The 17552-nt window shown below is 36.7% G+C and overlaps 2 protein-coding genes and 1 pseudogene across 2 annotated transcripts; 2 read left to right on the forward strand and 1 right to left on the reverse strand.

The window, feature by feature from the left end:
- The first annotated feature begins 89 nt into the window (after positions 1–89).
- LOC105164301 (cation/H(+) antiporter 15) lies at positions 90–5236 on the forward strand. Its single transcript, XM_011082923.3, has 3 exons — positions 90–758; positions 993–1988; positions 3731–5236. The coding sequence occupies exons 1-3, from the start codon at positions 537–539 to the stop codon at positions 5030–5032; spliced, it is 2520 nt and encodes an 839-aa protein (XP_011081225.1). The 5' UTR covers positions 90–536; the 3' UTR covers positions 5033–5236.
- A 3495-nt stretch (positions 5237–8731) lies between these two features.
- Positions 8732–9374, forward strand: LOC105164300 (14 kDa proline-rich protein DC2.15 pseudogene; annotated as a pseudogene).
- A 6645-nt stretch (positions 9375–16019) lies between these two features.
- Positions 16020–17253, reverse strand: LOC105164430 (uncharacterized). The gene is made up of 2 exons (XM_011083083.1): positions 16924–17253; positions 16020–16727 (listed from the first exon to the last, which is right to left on the reverse strand). The coding sequence occupies exons 1-2, from the start codon at positions 17251–17253 to the stop codon at positions 16020–16022; spliced, it is 1038 nt and encodes a 345-aa protein (XP_011081385.1).
- Between the last annotated feature and the right edge of the window lie 299 nt (positions 17254–17552).

The raw sequence follows: 17552 nt of genomic DNA on the forward strand, positions 1-17552 counted from the left end.
TAATCATCACTAATTTAGTTTAGTTACTGTCTGTGCTATTATATATCCAACATCATAAGTTCTTCATATCATTTTATTTCTATCATAAAGTTTGCATGATTCATCGGTAAAGCAATAGAGGAATTCCTTCCAAATATAGACAATCCCCGGAGAAGTAATGGCCATATGAAGACATGATGGCACCCTCTTGGAACGGTCCACCGCTCAAAACAATCGAAAATTTTCCAAGCAACAACCTCACCAAAAAAAAAATTACAGATTTTGCTCATTTTCTTTGTTCAATTTTTTTTTTCTCTCCTCTAATCCTTTTTTTGCTGCAATTCAAAGTCTTCCATTTCCAATTTGGATCTTCAAAGGATGGTGATAATAGAATAGTAGTGACATGCAACGACAATGACAGACGTTGTCGATGATTTGCGGGAAACGTGAAATTATTAGCAATCGGCAATCTTGGAAAATCTGCATTGGCGAAAAAAGGAAGAAGAAGAAGAAGAAGAAGAAGAAAAGGTAGGTGAATACTGCATAAACAAAGGAAGATGTCTCAGCAGGTGGTGCCAACGACCAACAAATCGGAGCAGACGATAGTATGTTATGCTCCGACGATGATCACGACGAATGGCATTTGGCAGGGAGATAACCCTCTGGACTATTCGTTGCCACTCTTCATTTTGCAATTAACTCTCGTCGTTGTTACCACTCGTATTCTTGTTTTCGCCCTCAAACCCCTTCGACAGCCTCGTGTCATTTCTGAGATCCTTGTAAGCCTGTTGTTAATCATCTCCATTTGTGTTGGTAAATTTTCTGTCATCTGCCTGTTTAGGTATAGTAATTCTGTAAAATTGGAGAAGTTGTCATTAGGGTACTTTGGACGTAGCCAAATTTAATCGAGGTGGTACAAAACTTTGTAATACAAATTTAATCAAGACCCTTTTTAATTGAGCTCTTCAACTTTCTAATGAAAAATTAACTCTTGGTCTAATACATGGTCACAGGGTGGTATAATCTTGGGTCCATCAGTACTAGGAAGAAGCAGCAAATTTGCAGAAACAGTTTTTCCTCTTAGGAGTGTGATGGTTCTTGAGACAATGGCAAATGTAGGTCTTCTTTACTTCCTATTTCTAGTTGGAGTAGAAATGGACATCGGCGTGATCAAACGCACAGGAAAGCAGGCGTTAGCCATTGCAATTTCAGGCATGATTTTGCCATTCGTTATAGGCGTTGGGTTCGCCTTCCTGCTGCATCAGAGCACCGAGTTCGTTAAGCTAAGCACTTTCATACTCTTCCTTGGAGTCGCCCTTTCCGTCACTGCATTTCCAGTGCTAGCTCGTATCCTGGCGGAGCTAAAACTTCTCAACACGGAGATAGGCAAAATCGCTATGTCATCAGCTCTCATAAACGACATGTGTGCTTGGGTTCTATTAGCCTTTGCCATTGCCTTGGCTGAGAATGAGGCCATGTCCTTGGCTTCAGTCTGGGTGATACTCTCAAGTGGCGCGTTCGTCGTTTTCTGCGTGTATGTAGTAAGACCTCTCATTTCCTGGATAATACGGCGAACTCCAGAAGGCGAATCCATTAGTGAATTCTCCATATGCCTCATACTCACTGGGGTTATGATCTCCGGGTTTATAACAGATGCAATTGGCACACACTCAGTTTTCGGGGCTTTCGTTTTCGGCCTAGTTATTCCTAATGGTCCTCTTGGCGTGACACTTATTGAAAGGCTTGAAGACTTTGTTTCGGGGCTTCTGTTGCCCCTCTTCTTTGCCATCAGTGGGCTGAAGACAGACATTGGTGCCATAGACGGAGCTACTACTTGGGTTCTCTTATTCGTAGTGATTATTCTTGCTTGTGCTGGTAAAATTGCAGGGACGCTCCTTGTTACTGTCTACTACAAAATGCCATTCTATGAAGGCCTTACTCTTGGTTTGCTCATGAACACCAAAGGCCTTGTTGAGATGATTGTCCTCAATGTTGGCAAAGACCAAAAGGTACATTTCTTTCCTCTATGGCTCACCCATTCCAATATTACTATTTTATATTATATATATAAATGGCTTAAATGCATTTTATATTTCAAATTTAATTCATTTGGCTTTTTCATCCTTTGATTTTATAGGATAGTGAACTGATCCTTCATTTTTTAAATTTTATGATTTCAATCACTTTTTTTTATTGGAGTTCAACTTTTTTGCTCGAAAAATACATGTACATTGAATTTGTATGACTAGAAATGACACGATGACCTCTTAATTTATATGAATAAGAATTGAAGTTTACCAACTATATAAATTTGGACGGAAAATTGAGAATTAGTTGGATGAGGCTTACCTGATTACTAATTGAGAATTTTGTTATTTTCGACGGGAAATTCATATGTTTTTTTTTTCATGTAAAGACTGGAATATTGAATTAATAGTATCATTATACCTCTTAATTTATAGGATTAAAATTTATAGGAAAATAATATTTTTAGTCCCATAAAATAGACCCATTTTACTTATAGTACTATTGGTTACGGGATTAGCACTATTAGTCCTGTAGCTTAAAAAATTAACACTTATAATCCTAATCCGTTTTTTCGTTTATAATTTAACGATGTGGGTCATGTGTCTTATACGTGATCATTAAGTATTTTTAATTGGAGAAAAAATTGATCTTTTTTTTGTTAAACCATGCACGCACCCGTTCGCGCACACTGCCAATTGGCCATTCTTCCAACAATAGAATATGAATGCGCTATTTGACCTACTTGATTCATTTGTGAAAACATGATTATTTGTACCGCTTATACTTGCTTCTAATTTGCATAATATGAGAAGAATGAGATTTAATTTTTGTGGGAGGAGAGAGAAAATCTCCCCTCTTTGCCCTAATTTTCTTTAAAACTTAATTTTTTTTTCCTTCGAATATAGTTGTATTTCCTCTCAAAAGTGATCTTAAGTTGGAAAATATGTCAATATTTCCTCCAGCCAATAATACTTAAAAAGCCATACTAGGCATGTGGCCTATGCCATTAAATTATAGACAAAAAAGTGGATGAGGATCAAAAGTGCTAGTTTTTATAAATTATGAAACTAAAAATGCTAATTACATAATAAATAAGATCAAAAGTAAAATGAGTCTCACTTATGAGACCAAAAATATTATTTCTCCCTATAAATTAATTAGAGGTATAATGACACTATTAATTCGATAAGTTTGATGAATAACTTTCAGTTTTCACATGAAAAAATATATATGAATTTTCGATCGAAAATAGCAAAATTCTCAATTTTAGTAGCTTCACGATGATCATATTTTGACTAAATAAAAAAAATTTCAATATTGAAAATAAAATGGTATATTTGCATCTCCATGTTTAGGTATCTAGAGAATGGCACCCCCATAATCTTAGGTAAAAAAACGTAACTTTGCCTAAGATGTTATATAAATAACACAAACATTATACAAATCATGATATGCACGCGTAGATGGAATATAAAACTCAAATTAATAGGACGACCACCCAAATTTTCAACAGTTTGGATTTTCATTACACAATGATATTACATATTATTAACTGTATAAATTTCACATTGTCTATATATTTAAACAATATTTTATAAATATTAAATATAATATAAATTGACAATAAAAATCCCATTTAGGTTTTGATAATGCCATTAGAAGTTGGTCGTACTCGGTAAATTTGTACTCTTTCTTGACTATATATATAATCTTGAAAATGCAGGTTTTGGACGACAAGTCTTTTGCCATTATGGTGATTGTAGCGATTGTCATGACTTCAATTATTGGGCCGCTGGTGACGAGCGTACACAAGCCCGGCAGGAAATCCGTGTCTTACAAAAGGAGAACAATCCAGCGAACAAAACCAGAGGGCGAATTTCGCGTCATGGTGTGTGTGCACACTCCAAGAAACGTACCAACAATCATCAACCTCCTCGAAGCCTCTTATCCCACCAAGAAGTCCCCAATTTGCACATATGTTCTCCATCTTGTCGAACTCACTGGCCGCGCCTCCGCCATGCTTATCGTCCACAACACACGAAAAACAGGGCGGCCCGCCCTCAACCGGACACAGGCTCAGTCGGACCACATCATCAACGCCTTTGAAAATTTCGAGCAACATGCAGGCTTCGTCTCCGTTAACCCCCTCACCGCGATTTCCCCTTACTCCACCATGCATGAAGACATTTGCAATGTGGCGTTGGACAAACGGGTAGCTTTTATTATCGTCCCTTTTCACAAACAACAAACGGTGGACGGAGGAATGGAAGCTACCAATCCAGCGTTCCGGACGATCAATCAAAATGTATTAGCTAATGCACCATGCTCCGTGGGAATCCTTGTCGACAGGGGCCTTAATGGATCAAGATTGGCTGGAAACCAAGTAACACATCATGTCACTGTGCTATTCTTTGGTGGTGTGGATGATAGAGAAGCGTTGGCGTATGCATGGAGAATGAGTGAACACCCGGGGATTAATCTCACCGTAATGCGTTTTCTTCCTGGTGAACATGCATTTGAGACAACGGGATCGGCCAGGCGTAACCCAAGTGGTCGACGAGAAATATTGTCAGTAGAAACGAACGATGACAAGGAGCAACAACTAGACGAGGAGTACGTAAACGAGTTCAAGTCAAGAACGATGAATGATTCCTCCGTTATCTATACCGAAAGAGTGGTGAATCATGGTGAAGAAACAGTGGCAGCTATAAGATCGATAGATCCAATTCATGATTTGTTCATAGTAGGCCGGGGGCAAGGCATTATGTCGCCTCTGACAGCAGGGCTTACGGACTGGAGCGAGTGCCCGGAGCTCGGTGCTATCGGGGATTTATTGGCTTCATCAGATTTTGGAGCCTCATATTCCGTGCTGGTGGTTCAGCAATATGTGGGGATTGAGGCACTTGGAGATGCAACGGTCGCCACGCCGGACAGCCCGACTCATCAGCAACCAGAGCAGTTCGATCTTGGGAACAGGCGGCCGCCGCCTGTAGGTCATGCTCATGTCTTCCAACCACAGCCCTGAAGGCGATCAGAACAGACCATCTTATGTACCAAGTTTGACGGATTGTTAACTAATTCTACTTTCTCTTTTTGTTAATATATAGTGAGAGAGGGGATGTAGGATTAGATTCTTCTTACTAATTTTTTCCCTTTTTTTTCAACAGTTCTGTAAAGATTAATGTTGTAGGAAGTCTCACATCATCTCAAATCAATGGAATTTTGCTTTTCCAACAAAATAGCTACAAATATGATTCACTTGAGAAGGATAACTATTTCTACCTATATTGCACGACTCCAAAATATTATTTGGTGGAGTGTCAAATACGAATACGATTTGTACACACTTTGAATAGATGTTAAACATGGCATCATGTGTCCGAAAATGTAAAATAAAAAATAAAAAAAAGGTAGGATATTTGACATCAACGAGCACTCCAACACGTTTTGGATACGTTTAGAATTTGTTTTTATTATAATTTAAAAAAGTTTTGGGTTGCTTTTTAGAAAATAAGAGTATTGAGCTTAATAAAAAAGAAAAGAAATAATTCACTCATCTCAATCTAAATTTTGAGATGAAATTACTAAAAACTCAAGAAATGGTAATGATGGTTTAACTAATTTGGACTATTAGGAACTTCTCATTGCATACTTTTTAAAACAAACTAATTATGTATAGTTTTTTACACTACAATAAAATTGAAAATTAGCGACAAAAAAAAAATTAGTATTAATTTTAATTTTGTCACTAATTATATATATTTAGTGAAAAAAAATTTATCTTGTCACAATAATAAATTTTAAAATTTTAATAGTGATAAATTTCTTATAAAATTGTAATTAGCAGGAATTAGTGACAAAATATTGTGCATTAAATTGTTACTAGAAATAATTTTTGTGTTGTAATAATAGATGTGTCATTAATTATTTATAGTGTCTTCTTTACAAATAATTCTTGTCACTAATAATTATGTAGTAACAAGATTAAAATTATTATTGTCACTCAATATATATTTTTTATGACAACTTTAAAAGTTTTACTTGATATATTGGCACGAAAAATATATTCTTTTTGTAGCGATTTTCCAGTATAAAATTGAATATAACTAATCATGCTTTCAATATTAGAATGAGTTCAAGCCCTATTGGCTCTGATACCATTGTTGAGAATTAAAGGCAATTAATCAAGCACTTCATGTTGCCACATAATGGGATGTGTAAATGACCTGACTGATTAAATACAATGACTCTCAAGTATGGTTTGTTGGACGCCTTGACAGGTTTGTGTTTTTAGTGTTTTGTTTTGGTATTTTAGATATACAGAGAAAAAAATAGAGATAAATAAGTATGTGTTTGAAATAGATGATATATTTGAATTTATGTTTTGATATAATATAATATAATTTAAAATAAATGTTGTATGTTTGATGTTGGGATTGAGAGATAAAGGTTACTGTTTATTGTCAAATTATGTCTTTTTTATATATATTTATTAATATAAGTGTGTATGTATATAGTATTTTGTTTGTCAGTGAAATATAGTATATAGATTTATGTTAAAGTAATTTTTTTGTTGAGGATTTTTTTTACATTTTCAATTATAATTACAAATTTAATGAATAATTAGGGAATTAGACTAATGATGGGCTATGGCCTTATAACAAATAAAAAAATAGATTCACACACAGGATTGTGTTTTTACACTCAGTCAAAGTGTAAAAATACAAAGCCGAATATGTACATTATTTTGGCCCATTTCGGGAATATGCCAAAACACAAATCCAAATATAGTGCTTGATTCTCAGAGCGGAATGATCATATGATTTCTGGATCTTTTTGACTCGCCTATAAAATTTTTTAAATGAACTCATAAATCTACAAGCACGTCTTCTCCAATCACTTTATGAACCGCTTTGCACAATCCAAACGCACTGCCACAAGAGCTCTCTACTCAATTCCACACACCTTAATTGGAATATAAGAATAAAGTGGGAACGGAATGGACATTTTCAAGTTCATTTTTATATTTTTGATTGGCATGCTCTACTTTTGAAAATATTTATTCCGGTAAAAAATTTTATTCCATTAGATAAGGAATTAGCTATATTTTTGCTCCCCAACATGGTATTTGCTATTCCCACGAATACTTGCCTTATAATACACTCCATAATCATTAATACTATATATTTATTGTGAAACATATATATAAAAAAAAAATATCCTACATGGAAGTATAAGCCAAAAGTGACTTGTTCACCTCATTATCCACATAGCTAGGAAAGAGATGGGATCATGAGATGGTATTCATTTTAAATATTATAATATGATTGGTTGACAATAAATAATTTCAATTAAAATAGTTACATTTTTCTAAGTTTATGTGCAAGCGACCAAATTGTAATATTAAATGAAAAGTGATTAAAATGGTTTTCTATTAAAAAAACAAAAAAGGAATTGTAAGGATAACATAAGAAAGTCACTCGTTGGAGGTACTAACTTAAAATTAACGAAAAGACATGGACTATTTTAAAATTAAAATTAAAAGTTGGGGACTGAAATAAATTTTATCCCAATTCCGCATCAATTTTGCTACGAATTTTGTAATATTTTTAGATACCTGAGGACTATCCATCCAAATATGTCGCTAAATCCATCGCAAAGTATGACAAATTTTGTTTGTCCCAAATATCCTTAGGTAGTAAATTGTATTCTTATAGTTAGTATGTGTCTAGGAAGCTGGCAGCCCAACGATTTATTATGCACAGTATTATCAATGAAATATTTCATTGCAAAAAAAATAAAAATTTGTGTAATGTATTGAGATAATTTAAAAGACAAGCATATACTTTTAAAATTACGATGGTACACACTAAAGTGAGAGAATAAAAATATGTCACAGAACTATGAAACTGATATCATGCATAAGTAGGGAAAAATGTATTTCACTACAATAAAATACCTCAACAGCTATAAAAAAATTTGATGCTGAAGTTATCGTCGAAATAAAAAAATATTATTTTAGTCTTATAATATATAGAGCGTTACATGAATTGATTTTTTAATTTAGTCTTATAATTTTAAAATTTTGGCAATTTTCATTCTTTTTCGCCAAATTTGTCAAAACATTACATGTGACTTGCACATAATCTAATTAAATTGTAGTTTTAGGCATGTAACTCAAAGAGCGGATAATATTTTTTAGTCCTGTAACTTAGAAGAGTTGACATTTTTTGCCTTCACGTAGGATGGAGTGTACCAAAAGTAGCCAAAAAAAATATTCTTTTTTATAGTATGCGATTCATTTCATTCAAATTTAATAATCGAGTCAATACATATTCAACATTACTTCAATCATAAATATTAAAATGAGAAAAAGAAAGAATAAATTATTAAAAAATAGACATATATCACTACACCCACGATCGTAAAACTCAAATCTCATTACCATACATTTATAGAAAATAACACGATTTTCTTTTTCTTTTTTGAGAAAAAAAAAAACACGATATTCAAAGACCCAATTTGCAAAGAATGACAGAAATATCAATACCAATGATAGTCACGGGAGTACTGCATGCCTTGTGCCCATTGGTCGAAAAGTCTTGTGATCCCATTCTGATTAATAATCAAACCACACTCTTAATCCAGACTTGCTTCACATGTTTGCTGACTTATTATTCAACATTTCCCAACACTTCACCCTATAAAAACACCCATATTCTTAGTCCATAATCACCAAATACAATTACACAACTTAGGTTACAATATTAGTTGAAACTAATTTCTGATCAATGGATTCCCAGAAATCCTCATCAGCTACACTTTTCCTTCTCACTAACCTGTTTTTTTTCGTTCTTGTAAGTGGTTGTAAGAACCCACCAAATTCACCGGTGTCAAAACCTAGTCCGAGCACAAACCCTAATCCATCTCCAGCCAAGGGACATTGCCCTAGAGATGCCCTGAAACTCGGCGTTTGTGCCAAGTTGCTCGGTGGGAATATTGGGACCATAGTCGGAAACCCTCCGAATACTCCTTGTTGCTCTATATTGGGCGGGCTGTTGGATCTTGAGGCGGCTGTCTGCCTTTGCACGGCATTGAAAGCAAACGTTCTTGGCATTAACATCAACATTCCTATTGCACTGAGTTTGCTCATCAATACTTGTGGGAAGACACTGCCCAAAGATTTCATCTGTGCCTAACTAGGGTTTCTTGCATTTAGGGTTTCCGGAATTTTAAGCCATTTTAACATGTTTGGTGTTTTCTGCTTTTCTTTTCCTTTTCTATGCTAATTTTGTCTTGTAATTGTAGTCTTAGAACACTACTCGTGGTTTTCTGAAGTCATTGATTAGCGCATTGGTTTCTTTGAATTTTTTTACTTCCTACCAAATATGGCGCATGAGGATCAAACATTATACTTGGTAGTTGTTATTATCATTTGATCGTGAGAGACATAATTCTCTATAAAAAGGCATTCATGCTTATTTGGTAAGAAATTGGTAGTTGTTATTATCATTTGATCGTGAGAGACATAATTCTCTATAAAAAGGCATTAATGCTTATTTGGTAAGAAAAAGATGTTAACGACTGTAAATCTTATTTTTGTCCGTTTAAATATATTTCTGGTAATATAATTTTGACATTTTGATATTTTTATTCTTTATTTTTTTAAAATTATAAAAGAGTCTGTTTGACATTTCGCAAGTCCAATCCTTCCAGTATCAAGTTTTGCAAAGTCCTCGAACTCGCATGGTTCATTTATATTTGAGGTTTCTTCTGATTGGTTATTTTGCTAATACGAATGAAAAATCAAAGAAAAAAATGACATGTTTCATGATTTATTCTGATAATTTTCGCAAAATTTGATATCGAAAGGACCAAAATGGCAAAATATTAAAAAATTACATGACTTTTTTGCAACACCTAAAAAATAAAAGGTAAAAATACTAAAATTGCAAGCGGCCCTTGATTTATTCGGTCAACTTTTGCAAACTCCAACACTTGAGGGATCAAAGAAATGTCAAAATATTACTAGATTGTTTTATAATTCTAAAAAGATAAAAATAAAATTATCAAAATTAAAGGATGAAAAATATAATTAGACCTATTTTTGTCCCCAGCTAGATGTTTTGTTGATGGGAAGTAATCATTACGCTTTTTGTCCCCTATACCCTGAATCTCGTAACGAATATGACAACCAAGCAACACTTCACATTATTGTCAATCCAGTATTCCATGAAAGAACCAAACATTTGAAAATATATTGTCTCTTAAATAGCGATAAATATAAGCAAGGCTTCATTACACCATCATATATTTCCTCGAAAAATCAATTGGCTGATGTGTTCACTAAGAATCTTACTGGACCAATTCAATCACTTATTTTCAAGTTGGGACTTGTCAACTTCTTGACACCTCGCACTTGAGGAGGGGATGTAAAGAAAGAAGAAGTTTCAGTTGTTGTTTCTCCATTCTTGCTGAAGCCTAATCTCTGTTCTGCTGCTAAGGAAGAAGAAGGTCGACTTTTACTTATAAAGTCGTCATTTGTCATTCATTTAAGCCCTTCATAGTCGCGCCTTAGGGTTATTATGTTTTTCTTTATTGAGTTGTAAATATGCGATAAGCATACGACTAGCTTATAAGCGTGTGTCCACGTTTTTCCGTTTTCTATAGCAATTTTAGTTAGTTTAGTTGTTAACAATGGTTGGGTTCGTTTTTAGCAGTTGAGCAAGCTGTAGGCACCAGAATATATAAAGCTGCTAAGAACACAGATCTCTGTAACTACGAAAACTTCATCTTCCTGCTTGAAATAGAAATTACACAGAAGAACAGGTCTTCAATGGAGTTCTTCGCTGCAATCTTCACTACTTTTATACGTTTTACATATCTTCTTTGATTTCTTATCCACGAAAGATCCTTTCATTTTTCTCTCCTATGAATCAGATCAAAAACCTATTCAAAAGTCACATATGAAATCCATGTGTTCTACACGCATATGAAATACGAATATATTATCAAATACTATGTTACAAGAACTTTAAGAGGAATATATAAAAAAGTAATTGCTGTAAGGATTAATATTTCCGATTTTCTTATTCAACATCCATTAGCAACTTTATATAATTCTGCCATCATAAACTCAACAGCCCATTCATTGGTAAACTTACATTTTGAATTTAATAGGATAGGGAGTTCAACACTTTTAGTTTTCTACTTTATGAAAATTTTAAAATAATTCTAAAATTATAAATACTCGACAAATTTAGTTCTATGTTTAACGAAAAATGTTTAAATGGTCCCAAAAGTTTTTGAAGTAAAAGCTCAATACATTTACTCCTCTACTTTACAGATTTATGGGACTAAATGTGTCGAGTTTTTTCAATGTTGGAACCATTTTGAAGATTACATAAAGCATAGGACAAAACATGTCAAATTTTCTCAATTATGAAATTATTTTAAAAATTACATAAAATATAAAACTAAATATATTGAACCCTCTATTCTATGAGACTAAAATTATAATTTGGCCCCATTCATTCTAATTCTATTTTCAGGAGGTACAACCCAACATTTTTAGCAGATTTCATGCTGAAATTTTTTGCCACTATTTTTGGGTTAAAGTGGAAATGTGCAAAACACTCCCCAGTGGGAAAAAGATTGCCAAAAACCTCCTAGTGGGGAAAAAAAAAAAAAAAAAAAAAAACCTATACAAGGTGCAATGTAAGCGTTAACTCTCTCAATATTTTTTTAAAAATAAAAGATAAATTAATTAGATAATTAAAAAAATAGTATTTTTGGTCCCATAAGTTAAGTCCGTTTCACTTTTAATCCATTCATTTTTGGATTAGCACTTTTAGTATCGTAACTTATAAAAATTAGTACTTTTGATCATCATCCACTTTTTTGTCTATAATTTAACTATGTAACTCACTACAAAAAAAATAAAAAAGCAAAATTTGGTACGGTCAGACAAACTGTTCCAGAGCTTGTTCCTTCTTGAAACGGTCTTTGGAGCAATTCAGGAACAAATACTGAAACATGATGTCAGGTAGAATATTTTTTTGGGGTTATAAATTAGAACGGTATAACCGTCCCAAGTTGAGTTCCAATGTAACAGTTACTAAACCTGTTCCATAACTCGTGCCTAAATAGTAATGAAAAATCGTTGGAACGGTTGCACTCAATTTCAACTGGGGGTTGTAACTGAGTTGGTGAATATTAAAGTCAATGGTCATATTTTTCAGCATATATATGATCGAATATCACAGTGGACTGACCATATATTGTTGCAACCACACCCTACCCCCAAGATTACTATAGTAGGAAGAAATTGATAAGAGACTTGGGCTTACCTGTTGAGAAGATTGATGTGTGTAAGAATGGTTGAATGTTGTACTGGAATGACGATATTGATTTGGATTATTGCAAGTTTTGTGGAGAAGCTATGCACAAGCTAACCAGAGAGCGAAATCCTAATCGCAAGAATATATCGTATGTCACTCCTAGATATCTGCCGATTACCCCTCACCTACAAAGGTTGTATGCTTCGGAAGCGACTGCCGAATAAATAACGTGGCATGCCAACCATTAGACGGAAAGGGATCCATGTAACATCCGTTTGATACGGAGGCATGGAGGCATTTTGACCGGACGTATTCCAATTTCGTAGTAGAGTCTCGTAATATTATACTGGATTTGTGCACAGATAGGTCCATACCGCACAAGCAGTACGGTCATACATACTAGTGTTGGCCCGTTATACTTACACTGTACAATCTCCCCTTGAGAATGTGTATGAGTTATGAGTATATGCTCCTGTCGATAGTGATCATCGGTCCCTCCATTCTGAAACTTCTTATCGATATTTATCTAGAGTTACTGATCGAGGAGTTGCAAAATTTATAGCATGTGGGTGTACTGAGTTACGAAGGTACATCCTCGTTATCATCTTGTTGATGTAAACTTCAAGAAACTATACCAAAAGAACGAACCATTCATCCTGGCACAGCAAGAAGTACAAGTCTACTACATGAAATACCCTAGCATGAAGAGAGACAAAGTGGACTGGATGGTTGTCTGCAAAACAAAAGAGCCAAAAGAGTCATCGATGACTCGCATTGGACCAAAGTTGTGTTTCAAGAGGATGAGGCAATACCTACTCCACAAGTTGCGACGGATAATCATAATTATGACCTGCATGTCCCAAATGGTATTTAATTAGTCATTGATGTTTTTGTTGCTAAACAACAAGGAGTAGGTATATACCGATCTGTGGCTTGTGAATCTGATGACGACTCTGACGAAGATAGCTTTGACGAGGTATACGAGAGTGAAGAAGATAATAATTATGATTGACATTATTTAGCATTTTTGTATCAAGTGTTTGTGTACATATTTGTAATTACTGTAGGAGTATTGATTTCAAACCTATAAAAGTATAATTTTCAAATTTACAGAAGTATAACTTTCAAACTTATAGAAGTATAATTTTCAAACTTAATTTTATTTAAAACAAAACTCAACATTTTTCTAATTAGGAACAATCAAAACTGCTTAAACCATGTCTACAATCCTTCCTAAATAAGACTGATATTTAATACCAAAAAAAATATTTTTCTATTTAGGAACTGTCAAAATTTTCAATACCCTTCCAAAATCGTTCCTACGTATAACATTTTCGTATCTAGGAACTGTCAAAATGCTAGACGGTTCCTACACCCGTTCTTAAATGTGGTTGATTATTAAAAAAAGAGAGGGAAAATCAAAACTTAAGAACGGGCATTTTAATTTTGACCATTCCTAAGGCTGTTCCGACAAATTTAATTACGCGCCAAAAGCAAAACTGGGGGAAAATTAATTTAGAAAAAAAAATTTATTTCTCACTGTTCCTAAAGGTGATATTACTCAAACTCGTTCATATATGTGTTGATATCTCTATTCCTAAAATATTTAATTAGACCCGTTCCTAAATGTGTTCCTGAGACTATGCCTACGAATATCCACAGCTTGCTTGTTTTGTTCTCGATTACGATATGTTTACATCCGAGACCCTGATTAATCCTAAATTTAAATGTATAACAATACTTACCATATGTGAACATTTCTAGCAGTCCGATCTAAAATCAATCTTCAGATGGACAATTGCATCATTTTTAATATTGTTTTTTTTTTTTGGGTGAAATGTAAGTTTCATTCATCCAAGAATATTTACAGTGTACTCCGGATATACCCGGAGAGATACAAAAGCCCACGCTAAAGATTAAGAAACAATCAAACCGTGTGGGAAAAGTGTCCAAAGGACCCTATACAATGTAACCTTGATTAAAATAATAAGCCCCTCGGGACAGGGCGTTGAGCCCTCGAAGATGACTTCGTTGCGGTGCCTCCAAAGTGTGTAGACCGTGCATGCCAAAGCGAGGTGTCGCACTTTGTTCTGCACAGAGGAACCCGTTTTCTCCTTCTTAAGCCACTTACCGCACTTTGAAGGTTTGACATAGTCCGGTTAATGCCAAGCCAGTGTCGGATGCATGACCAAACGAAGTTGCTGAACGGGCACTCAAAAAAAAGGTGCTTGGTCGATTCCTTGGTATTGATGCATAGTGAGCACAAATCCTCGTCTTGGAGGAACCCAAATCCGTCCCTTGTAGCTAGTCTACCGCACAAGCCAAGCCACAAGATAAATGAGTACTTCGGCGGGATAAAAGCCTTCCATATAGTCGCTTTCCAAGGCTGCCTCGCAAGTTTCGGCTCGAAGTACTCATAAGCTTTCGACGTTTGGAGACCCTTTGGGGTAGACCATCTCGTTATTTGTTCGATCGCTGCCTCTGAAGACCCAAAATCAGTGACCACCCTATTGCGGATTTCGGCAAGCCGTTGAAGGAGTGGAGAATCCCCCTTCTTCGGTTGCCAGTCCCAAATTGATGCACCTCTAAGGTAGACACCGTTGACCCACTGCACCCACGTGTCTGCCTTGCGGTGGTTGTTCCATAATACACGGGCAAGTAGAGCCACATTCCAAGACCATATGTGCCGAATACCGAGTCCACCTTCTTCCTTGGGATGGCAGATTTCCTCCCAGGCGACTGGTGCCCTCCCAGAGTTCCATAGAAAATTCCTGCAAAGTTGGTGGATTTTTTCGATGACCGCCGCTGAAAGTGGAAAAACTTGGAGCCAATAGCACTCCACCCCCTGAATAACTAAACGGATAAGTTCCAATCGGCCTGTATAAGATAAGGATTTGCCCGTCCACTTCGAAATGTAGTTGGGAATTTGATCTACAAACAGTGAGTAGTTGGTGACCAAAAGTCGTTGTGCCGCTAGTGGAATGCCAAGGTATCTGACCGGCATCTCAGCTCTCGCAAACTCCGTCCGAGCGAGAATCCCGTCAAGCTCCTCATTTTGAATGCCCGCTGTGAATATGCTTGACTTAGAGGTATTGGCGGTGAGGCCGGATGCACCCCTAAACTCTTGGAGGCATTCCATCAAGACGTGGATGGATGGAAGGTCGCCACGCAAGAAAAACATGAGGTCGTCGGCAAAGAGGAGGTGTGTGATTTTCAACTTCTGGCACTTGGGGTGAAAGTTGAAGTCCGAAGTAGATATTTTCCTCTTGACCAGTCGGGAGAAATATTCCATGCTAAGAAGGAAAAGAGCCGGCGACATCGGGTCTCCTTGCCTTAGGCCTTTTTTCCCCAGAAAAAACCCATGAATGGAGCCGTTCAAAGACACTGAAAAAGAAGAATTGCAAACGCATTCCACAATCCAAGATATAAATAGTGGGGGAAAACCATACCCGTGAAGAACTCGAGCGAGAAATGTCCATGAGACCGAGTCAAACGCCTTGCGTAGGTCGACGTTGATAGTACATTGAGGTGAAATCCGTTTCCTCAAGTACTGCCACACCATTTCTTGGGCCAAGAAAATAGTGTCTGTGATATTGCGGACTCCAACAAACGCAGCTTCGCATCGGTCAATCAAATGCTCCAAAGCGAGCGCGAACCAGTCCGAGATGATTTTCATGATGGGCCTTGTTGATGACATTGCAGCATGAAATCGGCCGGTAATCCGGAGGTGGAATGATCTGATTTCGGTACAAGGGCAATGATAGTGTGGTTGTGCTGCCGTAGCATCTGCCCACTCTTAAAGAAATCCAAGATGGCCCTGCAAACTTGATCACCCACAATGTTCCATGCTTTCTTGAAAAAGCACGAGGAATACCCATGTGGGCCGGGAGCCTTGTTGTCGCTAATATGGAAGATGGCATCCTTGACATCCAACGATGTGACTGCCCGGCAAAGGTCCGCGGTATGCTCGGGGGAGAGTATGGGGCCCCATTCAAACACACCATCATCGACAGGAAGGGTGTGAGCCTCGGTGCCCAAGAGTGATATGTAATAATCAACGAACTCTTGGGCAATATCCTCGACAGCAGTGATAACAGTCCCATCCACCCTAGTGACTGTCCCGATGGAATTCCTAGCGACATTCCTCTTCACCATGTCGTGGAAGAACTTGGTGTTGCGGTTCCCCTCTTTAAGATAGTGGATCTTGGCTTTCTGGTAGAAGAAGTGTCGTTCGACCTCGGCAAGAAAAACGGCCTTCTTCCTAAGATCTCCCAAAGAGTCCCGTAGCGCCGCATCTCCTGGATTAGATTCAAGTTGGTTTTGGGCATCTTGCAGGGCAAGCTCAGCCTCTTTGGCCTTGGTGGACATGTGACTATAGTGCTGCGTGTTGAATGCCTTTTAAGCGCGCCTTTAAGTGCTTTCAGTCTCCTACAAAGGCTGAATTACGGCGTTCCATCCACGCTCAAATTCCATCTAACTTCAATAGTAGCTAAGAAGTCCGAATGATCTGCCCACATATTGAAAAAGCGAAACAGTTTTGGCTTAGTGGGTGCAGGATAAAAAATAGAAACAATACCCGAAAGTGGTCGGAAAGGCATCCCGGTTGATTGAAATGGGCACTGCAATGCAAATCGGCCTCAAGCAATTCATTGTTGTAAAGGACCTGGTCGAGCTTACACCATACGGGGTTGCTTTCATTGTTGGAATACCATGTGTAGTAGCAACCCGTAGTGGGAGCGTCGAGTAATCCAAGCGCTGTACAGCAGTCCACAAAATCCTTAAGCTCATACCAAGTTGGGGCCACTCCAAGCTGCTTCTCCTCGGGAGATTTTACACAGTTGAAATCGCCCATAATAAGCCATGGCATGCTCAGTGATTGACCTAAATCAGAAAGTTTCTCCCACATGCTCCTTCTATTAACAACAGAATAAGGACTATATGTAAATGAAATATAGAAGGAGAGTTAAGAGGACTTATTCATGGCACGACAGTGAATCACTTGGGGCGATATATCCACCGGATGTAGGTCAATGACTGTCGGGTCCCAAACCACAAGGATGCATCCGCCGGCGATGGTGTCAAAGTTGTTGGCTTGGCACCACCCCGAAGATGAGCGGTTGAGAATCTTCGAGATAGATGATGCTGCAAGCTTTGTCTCCAAAATTCCCAAGAGGCAAAGTCGATTATTCTTAATGAGGTGGGCGA

Source organism: Sesamum indicum, linkage group LG6 (genome assembly GCF_026168435.1).
Source record: "Sesamum indicum cultivar Baizhima isolate 11 linkage group LG6, ASM2616843v1, whole genome shotgun sequence".
Lineage (NCBI taxonomy): Eukaryota > Viridiplantae > Streptophyta > Magnoliopsida > Lamiales > Pedaliaceae > Sesamum > Sesamum indicum.